This window comes from Sinohyriopsis cumingii, unplaced genomic scaffold (genome assembly GCF_028554795.1).
Source record: "Sinohyriopsis cumingii isolate HCF-2022 unplaced genomic scaffold, ASM2855479v2 utg000160l, whole genome shotgun sequence".
Lineage (NCBI taxonomy): Eukaryota > Metazoa > Mollusca > Bivalvia > Unionida > Unionidae > Sinohyriopsis > Sinohyriopsis cumingii.
The window spans coordinates 2385995-2405753 of NW_028315873.1; the positions used below are offsets into that span (position 1 = coordinate 2385995).

General features: G+C 33.7%; 1 protein-coding gene across 1 annotated transcript; it reads right to left on the bottom strand.

Annotated features, from left to right (window-relative positions):
* Nucleotides 1–137: 137 nt before the first annotated feature.
* LOC149774634 (bone morphogenetic protein 6-like) lies at nucleotides 138–18040 on the bottom strand. Its single transcript, XM_089944961.1, has 4 exons — nucleotides 17905–18040; nucleotides 3659–3842; nucleotides 723–874; nucleotides 138–355 (listed from the first exon to the last, which is right to left on the bottom strand). The coding sequence occupies exons 1-4, from the start codon at nucleotides 18038–18040 to the stop codon at nucleotides 138–140; spliced, it is 690 nt and encodes a 229-aa protein (XP_089801087.1).
* Between the last annotated feature and the right edge of the window lie 1719 nt (nucleotides 18041–19759).

Here is a 19759-nt window from a genome sequence, read left to right on the forward strand (position 1 = left end):
TACCCCCATGGATGTTTTACACGCGTGGATCATTAACGTGATAAACATGCATGGTAGCATATGTGCTAAGAAAGTCGTGTGGGTAGAATGTGTGACGTGGATCGGGGATTCAAATGGACCTGAGCCGCAATTTGCAACTAATACTTACATGAATGAAATTCCCAGAAATCCCTCGTTTTATTTTCCAAAGGAATAACCTCTTCTGTCGGCGAAATGTTCCGACGTTTTCGTTCTGAGCGTGCGTACCACGCGTGATCTTCGTTGGGCTTCTTAAAAAAGCAAATCATAAAAATTCTCTTGCTTTTAGGACCATCTTCAAGTACAATTCCAATCTTGTCGGGATCAATATACTGTCCTGTAATGTTAAACAACAGATACACGCCAGAGATAAAAGCTATTTTTTGTAAAAGCAAATATATGTGCCAAAGTTTGGAAATGCAGAGCATATTTATTTGTTCCTATTAATTAAAATGTAAAAAAGTTGTACCCTATGTAAGTAGCTTCGTCATCCTTACTTGTATTGATATCGGTATGAAGCAATAACATTTCGCATTTAACAAATTACTAAGACGCATTATGATACCATCTATAAACAGATAAAGAATTAATGACCTATTGCATTTGTATGTTTTGCAGAAACAGTTATTGGAGACGATTATATTTTACAAAAGAAGGAGAATAAACCAAATCTTATGTACATTCTTTTAGCACCTAACTCTCACCCATTTCTACGTCAGTTACTCGCAAATATAGTCCGAAGTTTCCTTCGCGGTTCACAGTCCAATATTTTGCAGCGTCGCTTACTTTCATACTCAGCCAACCTTCATAGCTTTTAGATACCGTCAAGTTAGCTGCCGGTTGAAGAATATTGTCCCTGAAATATATCCATCCGTGAGCAATTGAAAGAGTATTATATATGTTAGCATTGTGCAAAGTTACAATATACATACAATTACATTGTACTAATAATAGTGCATATAATTGAGAGATAGAGAGAAAACAACAGATTTTTAAACGTGTTTTATAAACTATACATACTACGACACGTTTGATATTAATCGCAATGAAAATGAAACATTTAAAAGTACATGTCATTAATAAAACAGGGAAGAAATGAACCTGCACATCGTAGACGTTCCAATCTAACGCATTCTACTCCAAACTGTCTGCAACAGTTTCATTTATACATGTCTTAAATATATGAAATTCACAGCCCATTTCCATGTGAACTATGAGTATTAAAACCATGACAAGAGAACAAAACACTAACCAGCCGAGCAACCAATTTCACGTCCAGCACACTACGCGAGTCTCATTTGAGTTCGTTCCGTTTTCAAAACCTTCGTGACAAATCTCTTTGTCAATAAATGGGGTTTTAAACGCGTTAATAAAACAAATGTTTTATCTCCACTCAAATCAAAAATTACACATTGGCGAGACTGATTTCATCAATATTGATGTGTATGTCACAGAATTAGGCAAAGAAATAACTTGGTTTTGCCTTAGAACTATTTGATAATTTCTAGGTGTACATGCGTACAACGTTATCTAGGGTGAATACGTGTTTTTCCAGGTAAGCGAATGTATTAATATGTACCTCGCAAGAAATTGCTTGTGACGAAGGAACATTAATAGCATGATATGCACGGGTATTTTACCCTGAATTTTGCTCACTCTCCTAAGGATTTAAGTAAAATCAATTTCTAAAACCGACACTGGTCGTTTTGGATCACGTCAGTGAGTGTACGCTCCCCATTGTTCTCCAGCCATAGGGGTAAGTGTTAATTTACATTTAATTTGATTTGCGAAGCTTATTCGGTTTGTAATGTCTTATTGCGTAATAATGTATTTAATTACGACGTAGATTTGAACATTGAATTACAAGTCAATATTAGAGGTTAAAGTATTATCATATATCAAGAGATTATACAGAAACTATTATTATGACCAATTTGGTTTTATTGTAGCTGATTGTGACTGTCACTGTGATTGTGACTGTGAATATGACTAGAGCTGTCTGAAGCTGTATAAAGTTGTTTAGAGCTGTCTGGAGTTTCCAGAGTATTTAAGGCTGAGTGCTGTCGATACGTATGTATGTATGTACGTATGTCTGTGCCACGGACGTAGACGTAGCAAATTAAAAAGGGTGTTGTATGCTTATGTACGTGTGTATACATATTACTGTACATGCGGTGGATCCATAATGGGTGCGAGCGGCCGATAAGATTGTGGGCCAACCCAAGGAATCGTGCGACTGTACAAGGGGTCTAGAAGCATACGTTTGGTTCAATTGTTGTTCCAATTGCATTTTAATGTTAATAAGATTATTTTGAATCTTAGTTAAATTCATTTAGTTATGTTCATAAGATTATTTTGAATCTTAGTTGTGTTCAAAAAGATTATTTTGAATCTTAGTTGTGTTCATAAGATTATTTTGAATTTTAGTTGTGTTCATAAGATTATTTTGAATCTTAATAGGAGTTCATATTCTAGAATATGTGAATCTCTCTTGTAGTGTAAAATACTGTTTGAAGCGTATATACAGTCCATGAGGTTTCTTGGATCCGTACTTCATACTGATTTAATATTTTTGGTTTATTTTCAATGTGTGAATGTTGTATGGAGTGATTTGAGTCAGTCGTATGTTGAGAGCGTGAGATTTTGTCTTTATTAATTCATTTTATAAATTTTAGTTCAAAAACCCACTCGGTTTCTATTCTGCGACAGTGTAACAAAGTCATATAATACACAAACTTACATGCGATATTCGGTAATAAATCCGCTATGAGTATTTGTATGAATACGCGTACCAGTCTTATTATATGTGCTTAACTAGGTCCATAGGTAGGAATATATATATATATATATATATATATATATATATATATATATATATATATATATATATATATATATATATATATATGAAACAGAGAGTGTGATTCATGGATTTTACTGACAAATGCTTGATAATACCAACATCAAATTTCTATACATTAGATTAAATATCATTGTCTTGCAGGGTAGAAAAATTTTAATTCGTATTCTACCAAGATTTTAACCAAGGTTATCGGGTAAGCGGCACCCATCTATTTGCCTGTAAGTGCAGATCCATACACCATCTGGACCATCCGCACATCACTAATAGCTGATGTTACAATGTCGGTGGCATCTGCATCCGTGAATAGCAGACACCCACGGATATAATGGTGATTCATTTTCATCTGTACAGCCATTCCGGAGTGATCAGACAAAACGGATCTAAATTTTAAATATGATTACTAATATATACCAAAAACATAACGGAAAGTGCTATCCATGGATTCTACAAAGAATTATACTAATGACAGACGTTATATAAATGCGAATCAATATTATTTTATAGATCAACAAACGTACATCGTTCCATGCAACTAGGTACTTCGAAAGTAAGTAGGCATTTGTTTTAGTAGGTCGTGTAAGTATGCATGTATGTATGTATGTATGTATGTATGTATATATATGTATGTATGTATGTATGTATGTATGTATGTATGTATGTATGTATGTATGATTTTGTCCTTCTTCAAATGAATACAACGAAGCATTGACAGCCGGTTATTCTTACTAATATTCCTATATTACCTTTAAGTACTGAATGTCTATACTCTAATCTTACTCTTTGTTAGTCCTTCGTCTTATCATGAAGATCTCAATCAGGTATTTGGATCTATGTTGCATTGTAGATCGTTCTTTGTAGAGTTTTACCTCCGCATGAGTTGCAATGACCCCTGGTAAGACGTTATTAAAGTTGAAGTACAACATACGTTTCCTCAGATGTGGAAGTGAATAAAGTGTATGGGCTACAATAGAGACGAATCAGTTCATTTAGAGTTTGTTTTAAACAGGAAAAAATAAAGTTTTTGAAACTACATTTACCCATCGTCTGGCCAAGAAGCTAATCAACTTTCCAACATTTTTTCCGTATTTATTTGTATGTGTATGTACGTGTGTATATCCCTGCCCATGTCCATGCGTATGGATTTTTGGATGGCATAGATGGTGTCACGGATGGTACATTTGTAGGATTTTATATGTTCGTAGACTATAAGATGAAACAAAATATTTGCATAGTATGCAAGTGTTTGTGTATAATATAAATTGATGATACTTATAAACCTTACGTTTATAGTTATATCAAAAAAGAAAAAAATAATGAACGAATATTTTAAGAAATAAATAGGGACAGCTAACTATTCTTGTATTGTAGCTCATTGACGACCTCAGGCTAACTAAAAAGATTTGTACTGTATATATCTCAGTGCTTTTGTTTTCAAAGGTCAGGACGATCTTACGTCTTACAATTATAACCCAAAAATATTTTGGTGGAGTGGGGTAAGATGACGACTGACAGAGTTTGCTTCTGACCTCAGGCATGATATAGCCTAACAGGGGCTCGTATCGTTGCTTAGAATTGACCTATCATACATGTAATATATGCATGTACTATAAAATACATGTACGATATAATAACTAAGGTCTTGATTTTTATATTCCCATGTCAAAACAGTTCACATTGATGTCATAAATAGTTGGTAAACGAAATACCGGTTATCTCTCTCTCTCTCTCTCCATTTCCTTTTCAACTTGATTGTCGAGAGAGAATATGAACGTTTCAGAAGAAGAAGAATATTGTGCTTTTCTTGTTTGTTTTCTTTTCCAATAAAGACCGTAAAAGACAAAGGCAAGGAAAGGAAAATGGAATATCCCTGTGTCAGTACCTGATCCCCTTGAAAAGTAAATGGTTGGTCCCTTTAAAACTAGTACAGTTCTCACTCTTGATGAAACAATACATCCCCCCCCCAACATAAAATGAGGTTATGTACATGACAGACTCGTTGATAAACAAACTTGGTTACTATAGTCTGAATCCTGACTTGGTATCTCACAAGCAGGATTGTTCCAAAATCACGTTCTAATGAACTAGTAAGCTACAAGTAAGACCCAGTGATTATCAGGACTATGCCGGTTGGAGGTCATTATCTCATATCTGTTTTTGTAGCCGGATTGGTCTGAATGTAAAGAGACAAAAACATACACTGACACTCGTTTACTTATTTCTGCCCTTTCTATCATTACTCTTCTGACTGTCCCATCACTTCCCTTTTTACTTTATGTTTGACCACACACCATCCGTTGCTTAATAGCCAAGCCCAAGTGTGACTGTGTCAGCATATTTATAGATAGATATACCTCCCCGTTTGTTTGTAACCCGTCAATACCAAATCTTTAATGTGATAAAAGTACACAAAACTTAGTCATTTCATTCATTGAATTTCTAACCTGACTGTGACGAGAGTGGCAATAACACTAGCATCCTCCGCACCTTTCAAGCTTAACGGTTCTTCCATACTAACACGGCAGCATACTATATACAATATGGGTGAGTCTCTATTCCTCAGACAACATAGTGATGTAGTTCATCCTATTCGGAGGGCATACGTTGTCAACACAGTAGCATGATTGCTTCTATCTTGAGATTCCTTATCACTGCTTTCTACAGATTCAAATGAATAGTGCATAGTTTTTTTATTACATATGCAGTATTTAATGTGTTTTTATGATTAGCTTTAAGTTGAATATTAAATGGTGTTTATCAATTAAGTAGTTGTCCCACTAAAGGCCCCATTAAGTGGTCAGTAGAGAAGTGAATTTTAAAAGCACTGACTGCATTACTATTTCTAAATTTAGAAACTAATGCTTGAATGATGGACTGCAATATCATTAAGGTTGCTAACTGAGCAACATAACACTGTTATGATAGTCTTACGGAACAAACCGTGCTGGTGGCCTAGTAGTTAGAGTGTCTGCCTCGTATGAGGAAATTATGGGTTCGAACCCCAGCCGGGTCATACAAAAGACTATTAAAAATGGTACTAGCAGCAGCCTCGCTTAGCACTCAGCATTAAGAGGTTACTGCTAGCACAGATTGACCATGTGTCAGGTTAATGTGACTGCAGGGTCAATCTTAGTCTGATGGGACCGATTGTAAGGTCAACATCATAAATAAACAGCATCATATAAAACTTGTTTTAAAGATTATTTTTAAATACCTTGTTCAAAAGGTGTCGCGTGCATAAATCCAAGGGGGGGGGGGGGGCACCAAAATGATCTGAATAAGGCCCCACATTTGCAAAGGCCAGTGCTGTGTGACTGAATGGGACAAGATGCTACATTTCTGTAACTTAATGCCTATTGCTAGACATCACAATAAGCTTTCTCACTGCAGACATCATTGTGATATGACTGAAAATATGGTAAAGCGACATTGAAAATTCAAATCACACACACATTTCCTAAATGATATCTGCTCCATACATGTTTCATTGCCTAATAGCTATGGTAATACTGAAATTACCATTAGGCCTTTTTACTTCTGGAAGTATATCCAGATAAAATCAAGTAGTTTCCTTTTTAAATTATTGGACCACCAAGTAGTTGTTTTTTTAAATTTTATGGACCACCTAGAGTTATTAACCACTTTGCTTAAAAAAATTACAATTAGTTCAGACATATTAGGCATATCTCTGCTTCCATAATTCTTGAATCTACTACAATGATGGTCAACACATTTTGAAGAGAAAAATACCCGTTTTGTCATATATGGACTGTATGAGAGAGATTCTTGAAAACTTGTCCTTGTTGACTGCTGATAGGTTATGCTATTGATCAGTAATTGTTCAGGCAGTACATGGTCCCTCCACCAGTGTATATCAGGGTTGATGCCCTACATGGCATGACTGACTGGTACCCTAGTATGTATCAGGGGTGATTCCCTACATGGTATGACTGATTGGTATCCTAGTATGTATCAGGGGTGATTCCCTATATGGTATCACTGACTGGTACCCTAGTAGGAGCTTCTTATCATGCTTCAAACGTGTGTTGTATAGTAAAAACGTGAATGGGTTGTTGATGCAACCAAATACTGACTATCCTGACTCTTTGGAAGATATTTACAATGGGCTTGATAAATGGTCCTATAAATAATGAAATGATGTAAAGCACAAAGTTTAGGTATAAATGACATTCACCTTGAATAAATGGCATTCCAGTTAATTGGTTTAAATATAATCACTTTGATTTTAATGACCTCATTTTGCGTACTGAAAATGTTTCCTACCCATTGCAATCCAATATTTCTCATTATTTTTAAAAATAGCTGGAAGGATGATGTTGTCATTGTGCTAACCAAAGTATGTCTGATTATTCTGCAGTTTTGTTTGATCCATTAATATGTCCTATTCTTGACATCTAACCCAGATATGTATCATAGCTAGACCACGTGCCATGCACAGCGACACATTTTCTGTCTGATGTGTTTTACGTATCATATATGTAGTTTTTTTGAAATATAATGATGAAACTACATGCAAAAATATATATTATAGATCACCATTTTCACATATTTGATAGGTCCCAATTTTAAAGGTTATATCATAGCAAGATACAAGATATATGCTCTTTAGATAAGTAACATAAAAGATTGATAAGCAATAAGCTTTGTAAAATTCAACAAATCAGTTTTTTCCCTAGAATGCAAAGTGAACATGTAACGTATGGTATTATGAATTAAATCCCAAATAATCCTAGAATTACAGTCACAAGTCCTAATAATTTAAAAGCCTGAATAAGTTAAATCCAAAACTGAGATTGTTGCTGTGCCTATAGTAGCTTACAGATTGTTGACGTTCCAACAGTCTTTTGGTGAATCACGGTAGTATAATTCCAGGTTTGAATTCACTATGTATTCAAATGACTGTATCTATCCAAGATATTTGTCAGAGTACCTTTGAATTTCCAGAGAATATAATCACTTGAATTCAATAATTTGAAGAAAAACATTCCAGTCTAGAAAAAAATACTGAACTCAACTTATAATTCAACTTGGAAGTGCTAAATCTTAAATCATGACTGAAAATTTCTCTCAATTACAAGATTACATAGTATTCTATTTGACCTCATGTCACGATTAGCATTTTTTAAACAAAACCTAATACCTAACTGATAATAACATTCTAAAATGATCCTGATGGTTACATAAATTTATTATTAGAATTCAGAAGCAATACTATGTGAATTAAACTAAAGGAATTTCTAAACCTAGAACCAGACCCAAATAAACATATTTACTTCTTCTGTTAATAATGGTCCTGATATTAAGCCGATACACAGAGGATATTTTAGCTATGTATTATTTGTTACAAAATAAATTTAAAAAATATCAGTTCAGTCAAGCAGAAGATTAATTCAGTTTTGGACATGCTCAAGTCCAACATACAATATTACATTACAATAGCATGTAATGAAATACAAAATTTAAAAAGATTCATCAAGCATTGCAAATTAAATTTACATGACAGCAGAATTTTGTGAAGATAATATATTAAACTTCTTGCCCCGAGAGTTTAGCACTTGAAATAAATTGATATGCAATGCTTTAAAAAATACCGGATGTAATCAGAAAAACCACTAAGGCTGTTAATTCCTTTATTAATGGTCATCATAAACAACTAATTGCAAGAACTCGTGATGATCTGTGTTGGTAGACGAGCTGATGTATTAAATGATATCTACTTCGTAACATCTATAAATTGAAATTTCATGATTATAACATGTTATTGAAATGCATCTAATTAGATTGCTTGAATCTTTTGTTGTATCAAAATAATTATATTTCAGAACAGTATAGCACCATCAGAAATGTATTTGTTACATACTGCAAGCTTTCACGTGAAAATAAAGAAATCACTGTTAATTCTAATATCTGTACTTTCAAGATTGTTTGAAAAAATAGGTGATGACTATATCTCACATTATTAAACTGAGTTCTTCTTATGTCAGAACTAATTGTCCCAGTATATCTAAATCATATTTAGTTAGTGGCGCATAATTCAATTTTTTTTATTTGATATGTTGCTAGAGATGTTAACAATTAGCTTGTTTACATTTAAACATAAAAAGATATACCACGGTTCTTTGATTTCACAGAGTTCAAATTAAAATGATAAAAATTTTCTAAATTGTATCTATGGGTGAGTAACCACTTTAAAAGTGCCTTCCCTGCGTTCCATGTATGTTTTAATGGAACAGCTCTTACACGGTAAACAGATTGACAATTCCTATTTCAAATGATATCAATGTTTTGGAAATGTAAGATCTGAAAGTCAAAAGGAATATTTTGTTTTATTAAAAACTGCAAGTCAAGTGTGAAAGCAAAAAGGAAGAAAACGACTAGAATAACGTGGTATATGGAGGAGAAATCAGCTGTATAAAGACAACTGGGACAATGTATAAGAACTGATTCACTACCAGGAAAAGCAATATGTGAAACGGCAAAGAAGAAGGAACCTATTATGGCAAGGTGTCAATGGAAACAGATTAATGGGACATTGTATACCTTAAATGCAAGTCTAGCAAAAATGTATTGCTCCAACCTAAGTTTTAATATTCTGAAGGCAACACTTATTAAACATCTTTCAGATGAATCTGTTTATGCAACTGTTATGTTTGTCAGATGTTCAAAATGTTAATCGATGCGATTATGTCACATCCATATTCTTGACTTGTATTATGCACCTGTTTTAAGTGTCTTCAAAAGTCTGCTGCCCACGTCTCATTTTTATCATTGTTTTGGACTTAGGGACAAAATCTAATTGGAATTATAGCGCAGATGAATTAAACTTTGTTTGCTTCTTTATCTGAATATATAAAGATGTAATTATCTGAATTACTCGAAAACGATTACACTTTACAAAGGAAAATGTCTTGTTTCATGATGTTCCTTCCAAAAACAAATTGACAGTGTGACGTTTCATCACGTTTGAAAGGACTACCTTCTCTGATTATAATAGAGATTGTCCATGCAGACAGTAATGATAAATAAGATAAAGTTTTCATGTATTAATGCAGCAGCATTGCATATGTATTCCTGTGATGCCATGTTTAGATGCTAGTTCGCGTCCTTTCGTTCATCTGTCAACACCCTTTGATTACCCTCAATGGCTCAGTTTTCTACTTTCTTTCACTTTAATACCCATGTAACCAACATTCTGAATGTTGTTCATGAGTGGGCCCAATATGCAATATGTGGCCAGCTACTTGTATTTATTCAATAATGACATTCATATTGACTGAAATGACTTTATTTAGGTTGCATCTTTTATATTAAACATTTTGGTGGAATGAACATTTACTGTATGCAGTGAAATATGTGGCATATATATTCATGCTCATCTGGCTCAATTAAATTATAATGCATTTTAACCATTTAATGTGTTTCTATTTCTTCTCTACTTCCTACTGTTATTGTTTTTAATTCTTTGGCTTCAAACAGTACTGGGTAGGTGGCCATTGCATCTCAGTAGGTGGATCACTGCGTTTCGTAATCCAATGGTCATGAGTTCTCTACACTGACAAAAGCTGACTTTACATCCTGAATAAGAACACTCTGACCAGAGTTTTCCTGAGATACAGGCAATGTGCCTGATAATAAAAGACTCTGAGAAGCTCCGGTTTCCTTAATATTTTAATCGGGATAGGTTTGGTAGAATTGTCCACATGTGATTTAGAACATTTTATCATAAATGACGTATAATTCTCAATAATAAAGTCAGACTGATTTGTTTGATCCAACAAATTTATTGCTTACAGTACAGGCCTGTAACCATGGCCTCTTAAAATAGGAGCCTTTGGAAAGTCTGTCTTTATTTTGTTTTCCCAATCTTTAGCAATCGGAAATACCATGCACTATCTTGTTGCAATATAGGTGTATCAAGTTTCCATTTTGAAATTCCTAACCTTTGTTGATATATGTCAGGTACCAACTTATCGCCCCTCAAGATACATTCCTTAACCACATCATAAATAATACATTGTTGCAATGACGATGAAGTGTTTATTGTATCAGTTTTGCCAATAAGTACACTTTGTACAAATATATTTCAATGCTATATTGGCCATATTGATCTACTTCCTCTTCTCTAACAATTGATACTAACTCCAAGTTGCATTTCCCCTTTTTCCTTTTCTCTCTGTATCTTCATATCTTCTTTCTTATTTGCCTACAGACCACTCTGTTGGCCTAGTGGCTAGAGCATCAGTCCTGGATGGGGGAGGTTGCTGGTTCGAACCAATCCCGAGTCATACCAAAGACATAAAAATGGTACAGCTTCCGCGCTAGGTGTTCAGCATTAAGAGTTTTTTGTTGGCACTTGTTATCCTGGTGTTAGGATAATGTCTTGGTAGGACAGCAGCATAATACCCCAGTGCTAGACATCACTATATACTGCCACGCTGCAGACATTGTAGTGATATGACTGCAAAATTATTAAAGCTATGATACATATCCAAATCGCACACACACACACACACACACACACACACACACACACTAAATTTGCATATCTTCTCCAGCTCTCTCTCTCTGAAATTGCGGTTGTCTTTCTCTTCAAATGAATTCCACTAGTGATGCAAACTAATTCCAATATTGAACTTGATATGTCAATAGCCTCGAATGTGCTAATGTGCATGCAGTCTTCATGTATCGGAGTAATATAATCCAAAACGTCATAAATCAATTTTGTACATTTTCAATATAGTGATTTTGTCTAACAAGTAAGAATGAGTATCTTGAATTTCCAATGAATAATTTAAAGTAATGAATCCTCTGAAATATTAACTGATATGCAACCTAAATTGAGTCCTCTAAAACTGACATGCAATAAAGAAGATCTGTTACTTCTTCCATTGTAAAATAAAATAAATTAATAACATAAACAGGATGATTGTTATTTTGTGAATTCCCAAGAGAAACACCATTGTCCTAAATTTCAACTCAAGTAAAATTTTATCTCAAGTAATATTGATCTTAATATATAACCTAAAATCATAGATAAATATTAGTTATATATTATATTGTTTACATAAAAATTAGACTTTTGTCAGGTAGATATTAAACTCAATTACTGACCAAGGTCAAGATCACAATTTAGAAATACGTAAAAAATTTGTATTGAGAGAAAAACTCTTGAAGTGTACCACCTGTATAATACGTACAAGGACAAACCACCCCCAGTTTTGCATCAAACTGATATAGAGTATGTCTGTAATCAAGGAGAACTGAGGAAGTGAATGGAAATGTACAACTGTACCGAACTCCGCTCCCCTCCTTAGTTCACAAATGATTGGTGCATAATTTAGAACAATGAGGAGGGGAATCGCTAGCTTTTGTCATATTCTTCTTAGGTAATATATTGTTTCCAAGGTGATTTTTACAATAAAATTCAATGAAATTGTTCAGATATTCATATGCACGACTTTCCGAATCTACTTGCCTGATGCCAGGAAGAAGTTCATATTAGTATCAAGCATTATCCCGTGGGACGGCAAAAGAAACAAGAGAGGTCGTGTACAGTTAGTAATTCTTTATGATTTGCAACTTTCATATTTTGCGATCTCCCAAAGTACATATATCATCATCTTTATGTATGATTACATATATCGCAATCTTCTTTTACATAATGGTCCATAATTTCAGTCTATCCCTGTTAAAGTGTATAATTTCTATTTTGTAAACCGTGACATAACATGAATATTTTTGAAGTACGTTTTGACAACAGGTACTATAGATTATATTTTATTTTGTCAGTTACACACACACATACACACACATATATATGTATGTATACATATGTATGTATGTATACATATATATGTATGTATGTATGCATATATATATATATATATATATATATATATATATATATATATATATATATATATATATATATATTAAAAATAGCATGGCTTTTATAGTGTTCGTATAAAGCAATTTGATATACAAATACTAACATTTAAACTTTAGTTGTGATGCATTGTCATCTAATGAGTCAGGCGCAGATTTCCCAAAGGCAGCTTCATTTCCAGTAAATTTGCAATGGGCAAACTGTCTTATGACATTTGTGTTGCTTTGGTGTCAACCTACATTTCTGAAATCACTTTTGTTATTTTAATAGATGAATTGACGAATTAGATATGTTATATTCCTAAGGTTTTATTTTGCAATATCTAGGCTTGATGCATATTTTTGCTATAATGCTATGTCACATTTACCAACTGGATGGTAATTTTTGATTGTGTCAATAAAAGAGGTCACAAAGTTGCAAAACAGTGAATGAGGATTTGGTTTTGGCAAAATAACCTAAAACTTATATTTTAATAAGATTTGAACATTTAAGCTCGTGTATCTCTCTGTCTATAGTTTTAATTGCAGATAAATTAGATCCTAAGCTTTTAAATAAATATCTTCCAATGTTTTTGCAGGACAGGCGCAATAAAAAAATCAGGTTCTCAGCTTGACGGTAGACTTTGATTGTGTGTAATTAGTCCTCACAATGACGTCCTCAGAATGATAGCAAAGTAATAGTAAGTCCTCATAATGTTTAAAGAAGTGTACGGCAAAAATGAAGTGATACAAATATTGCCTGACTTACAGTTAAGCTTACTTTCAAATTTCTAACATATACTTTCATTCCTTCGTATGGTCTTCGAAATGGACTTGTATGGCAAGGTCCTCACAATTATATAAATATACGTGTGTGTGTGTGTGTGTGTGTGTGTGTGTGTGTGTGTGTGTGTGTTTGTGGAGAGACAGAGAGAGAGAGAGAGAGAGAAGTGCAGGTGTATTTCAAATGTTAGCATACAGTACTCGCAAGTAAAATATTTCGGTTTGACACATCATACCTACGATATAACATACTTTGGGCATATCTGCTACAAAACGCTTATCATTATTAAAACTGGCTTACTCCTAGTGTAACAGGATTTTGCGTGAATGAACGCTTGGATTTATATTTTAAAACACAACAATATGTCATGAAAGGATGGAAGATTATTAGATGAATTTTTATAAATCTGAATATACTCTCCATATCTCTAAATACAAGACTCATTAAATTGTTTCATGCAAACATTCACGAATAGAAAGACAAAAATGTGATCAATATATTCTCATGTATGAAGGTATGATTCACATAATCTCATGTAATATTATATAATGGAGGTACGATTCACATAATCTCATGTAATATTATATAATGGAGGTACAATTCACATAATCTCATGTAATATTATATAATGGAGGTACGATTCAAATAATCTCATGTAATATTATATAATGGAGGTACGATTCAAATAATCTCATGTAATATTATATAATGGAGGTACGATTCACATAATCTCATGTAATATTATATAATGGAGGTACGATTCACATAATCTCATGTAATATTATATAATGGAGGTACGATTCACATAATCTCATGTAATATTATATAATGGAGGTACGATTCACATAATCTCATGTAATATTATATAATGGAGGTACGATTCACATAATCTCATGTAATATTATATAATGGAGGTATGATTCACATAATCTCATGTAATATTATATAATGGAGGTACGATTCACATAATCTCATGTAATTAGAGTAAGATTCAAATAAATATCATAATGAAAAGGACTAAACTGTATTCAATTGAAGGAACATAATCGATTGAAACAAGCGTATGACTCGTGACTCAGACATTTGTACAACCGTTTGACTACTTAATACTTGTAACAACTTGCAAACGTGTCCATTGACAAACCACACAGTTGTCCTGAATTATTGGGTTGGCCTTGTAATGGCCGCACACGCCCACCATGAATACACAAGTTTATAAATCATCGGTTCCGTCATTGTATGGCTTTGATGATCACGCCATCTTCCATCCCATACAAACACAGACGGCCATAACTACAACCTGATATACCCCCACACACATACAATAAAACCAAACTGGTCATAATAACAGGTACGGAATTAAAATATATAGATACATAATACTAAATTACACACTTACTAGCAACTTGTAACAATTCAAAAGTTTACAACATTTAAAATCCGCGAAGTGGTAAATGCATGATTTTACGCTACTACGTTAAAATCATAATATTTTTCGCATATCAAATAAAATAAAAATGTAACCCTGACCCTTATGGCTCTATAACACAAATAGAGAACGAATACTTCTTGACAAGAACCTAAAGACCAGTGTATCAGTTAAAAACTGGCCTTAAATCCACAGAAGAATGAGTAATAGCAAGGAGAAAATGACCGTGCATACCGTGCGTTTAGTGTCTCTCGCTGCAAGCGATCTACGACGAGATTAATGCTAGTTTAGTTTCTTAACCACCCTAGGTAACGTTGTACGCATGTACGACCAAAACAAAATGGTCTAATCGTTCTAAGGTGAAACCAAGTTATTTCTTGCCTTATTATGTGACACCTAGTTCAGCCTAAAATGAAAACAGAGGATTTAACAGACAAACGAAAAAATGTGTGTGACGGACGAGAAAATAAAAATTAAATAAAAAGGAGATTACAAGAGCGTTTTTCACCGGAGAGGTGAAAATACAAATGACACATAAAACCTCCTCATCCGTCGGTTTCACTTGTGAGTTTCGTCTGTTTACATGCTCCTTTGCATGACAACATTAAGTATCATGTATGGAGAACTTCTATTTCCGACACTTTCTGAGTTTACAGTATTTTCGATTTTTTAAACTTCGGTGGTATGACTTACTTACTTGCTTAAAGTTCCGAGAGCTAATTTATGCGAAGTCGCGAAATTAGACGGTGTTATTATCAGATTGGACACATCACATAACTACTTTTGGAGCATTCCCATAAAAAAGAAATCGGCATTGCGTACGACGTCGGTAATGTAGTTTTGTGTCGGTTGGAGGTCGTGGAGCATTTCTTAATTCTAAACTGAAGATTTCAACGGTATTTGAAGCAAACATCTTGATTATTTCACCGAAAGGTTTACATCAGACAGACTTACTGCCAGCTCAGTTCGTTCTAACCAACTTTTTAGTTAGACTGGAAGAATGGCAAAATTTATGATAAACTAAGGCAGTGAAGCTTTCAACATGTAGCCATTTTGGTGGAATTTATGAATTTGAATATATTATAACGATGTTATGAATAGTTATATCAAAGGAAAAAGATCATGTCATGGTTTTTAGAGAAGACTTAAAATATCAGATAAAATATATCACACATTAATTTTAACCCAGACTGTTCTAGCAGATACTATAAAATGTATGAAAGCGAGTACCATTCTAAATAATAAAACTGTCACAGTCTTCAAGTAAGAATGCTCCAGAATCAGATGGATTGGTAGGAACATTATAGGACTATAATTTAGTTTTGTTTAAAGTGTTTGAGTTACTTTCCATCATGTTACATACGAGCACCTGTTGGCAAGATCAAAATGCATCGATGATGATATATATGGGGGGCTAAACATGTCAATACTTTCGAAACGGTTTCTCGTATCATTGTCTAAACATAATAAATCACGCGTGACATTGACCGTTGAGATACTGAAATAATGATGTCTTGAGAATCTTCAGCAAGGTACGAGAATATTCGAATAAAGGCATAGATGATATAGACACCGTATCTTTACAATCAAGAATGAACTGTGTTTAACGATGCAAAAACGACTTAGACTCAACGATGAATATGATCAGGTGGTATCAGCAAATAATAGGTTTATCCCTTTGATTTGCTGCAGATCCGCACATCCAGTGTTTGATTTTTTAATGTTTGTGATGAGTTTCTTGAGGAAGAAAACATCGAAACTCTACAATTTTCCTCTCAATGATGATGATTATATTACATTAGCAACATAGAATTCGACCAGTTCAAGTTTATATATTGTCTTAGTATCGACGTATATTTAGATTCGCTCTCTATTTGAAAATAGCAAGCAATATTGTACCAGAAAGACGATCATTGACATCTACTTCAACGTTCCCCTTCGCAAATCTTGTTTGATCGGGTCAAATGCCGATGGTATAGCACAGAAAGTCAAGTATTTAAACGCTAAATCTGGAACTCTTCAATTGATTGCTTGACAATGAAACCATATAAGCAAGATATAGTCACCTTTCAATTAACCTTGTTGGATGACACTTAAAGTGATTATGCAACTCAGACATGATCGGTAAACTATGGAAACATTTGAATTTTACATCGTCCTCGTCTATATTTAACAGTTATATTTATAAAAAGATGAAATATGTTTTCTGTTTTCATCTAATGGTATTTGAAATACTGTATGAGCGATAATTATTCTGACTATGCACTTGCGAAACGTTGCAAAAGGCGGTCATTGGATAGATAGATAGATAGATAGATAGATAGATAGATAGATAGATAGATAAATAAATAAATAGATACATAAATAGATAGATACATAAATAGATAGATAGATAGATAGATAAACATATAGATTGACTTTACATACAGTGTGTATAATCTGATAAGTCCATTAAACAAAATATAATTATAAAGCTGTATTCACTTCGCTGATTAGACGCCACCTGTTAAAATGCTCCTCATCACACCTCTCTCTCTCTCTCTCTCTCTCTCTGCTTTTTTTTTTTTACAAGACTAATGTAAAATAGGCAAAATCGACGTATTATAAATTTCGGAACATAGTTATAGCTGTTTATTTATTGACAATACTACAATGGAGAGCTCAATGAATGTTCAACTGCTAATTTTTACAATCAATTACCATTTCCACCCCAAAAATAGCATCTAACGTAAAAGGGGCTTTTTTCTCAATTTTTAAGGCATACTATCTGACCGACACAAGCTCATCCAAATGTACCATGTATGTCGCGGCTAATGATGAATGGAGAGTTTAAATCAGATCAGTGACAAGTTTATTTTATCTACCCATATTTCTGGACTTGTTCACGAACTGGATATATGGCTTAGAAAAATCCATGATGTTAATTACCGAGGTTGCCGAGACTCATTATAAGACTTGTCCTGTTAATTTCATATCCATCCGGTATGAGTGTGTTGTTAAACGCCGAGTTACCTCCACTTGGTTCTACCCCTGGTCCTTCATCTTCATATTCGTAATGTATCATCTTATAAAGCTCTAACATAAAGGCAGCAGCCGAGTTCTCCACGGCGGTGATGTTAGCGAGGTTTGGACTTTGATGTTGACCCATTAAGTTTAATAATTCTTTTTCCATTTCTTGTCTATAGTTTTCCAGTATTTTATTGTCAGTGATTGTCTGATTCAAAATGTTGTCAGATAAAACGCTGTACGTTTTGTTGACGGTCGACTCGAAACAATTTACTGTATACAAGTTTATTACAAATACCAACTTCAGGAGAATTATCAGCGTTGGATACATTACTGTAAACATATTTGCCAGCATTACAACGCACATATCCTCATACGGAGAAAACTGTTTGAAACCACTTGTATATAGGCAATCCCAAATCACGTGATCAGTTTATTTACAGTGCGCTTTCTTCCCAAGCCAACGAATTGCCATAACCTTTACTTGATACTAAAGTTAAACAATGCATGGAGGGATGACCATTCAGTTTTGGTTATTTTTGTTACAACAAATAGTTTTCGTCAGCGAATATAAATGTGCTTAACCGTTATTATTTTCGTAAACCAGAGCGAGGACAATTTTAAAGCTAACGGAGGTGAATAATTTAGTCTTTAAAGGTACTGTCTCTTATCTCTCCCCCCAACACATATAGTCATATGGTCCTCTACCAATGTACACACAGCAAGTCAGTGAGATGAAGATGTGTGCAAATAGATTCCCTGCAGAACGATGTATTATGACAGATTTAGTTCTGCTCACAGGTTATATCACGCAGGAATTTCAGGAATCGAGTGTGTTTCTATGTGAATGAGAGAATGAGAAAAACGTATATATATATATATATATATATATATATATATATATATATATATATATATATATATATATATACATACATACATACATACATACACAGAGAGAGAGAGGGATACCCTAATCATTGACTCTAGTGCTTTTTATTCAAGTAAATGCGAATGGCATTTAAAAGAATGTATTTTCATTGATTTCCATCATAAATTACAATAACAACATTCTTAAAGGTCGGAAGCGATTGCAATTTTTTTAACCGTATTTAGCTATCAAAACAGTTTATAGAACTATCATATGGAGGTTGCCGACCAGGGATAATCTGTATTGTATACAACTTAATTGCCTCTGTTGATTATTGAACATTGGTTTATATGTGAAGGTCATGTCCATTCATGCGCGGTTATATTTACTACCAAACTGACGTCAAGGATTTTCATTTGTTTTAGAGAAATTGGTGTGCAGCAATTAAATTGAGTTTTCAAGATAAACTACTGAATTTCATTGGTTTTTAAATGATATGACATTCCTTTTGCGGAGTTCCGTCTCTACGTCTTTTCTCGTATGATTCAAATTCTCAGTTTACAGAACTATCATATGCAGGCTGTGGACCAGATATAATCTGTACTGGCATAAAACCTAATTGCTTCTGTAGATTGTTGAACACTCGTTTCTAGGTGAAGGTCATGTCCATTCTTGTTCCTGTCAATGAGCTTTTATATTTACTACCAAACTGAAGTCAAGGATTTTCATTTTTATGTTTTAGAGAAAATTGGTGTGCAGCAATTAAATTGAGTTTTGAATCAAACTTAATTGAATAGACTTGAAATTTAAATTCAAAGATAAACTACTGAATTTCGTTCGTATTTAAATGATAGGACAATTCCTTTTGCGGAGTTCCTTCTCCAAATCTGTTCTCGCATGATTCAA

Coding starts and splice junctions, on each gene's coding strand:
- LOC149774634 (XM_089944961.1), bottom strand. CDS start 18,040: ATGATACATTACGAATATGAAGATGAAGGACCAGGGGTAGAACCAAGT. Junction 3,843..17,904: donor AATGAGTCTCGGCAACCTCG/GTAATTAACATC, acceptor TCTCTATTGTAG/CCCATACACTTTATTCACTT. Junction 356..722: donor AGTAACTGACGTAGAAATGG/GTGAGAGTTAGG, acceptor TTAACATTACAG/GACAGTATATTGATCCCGAC.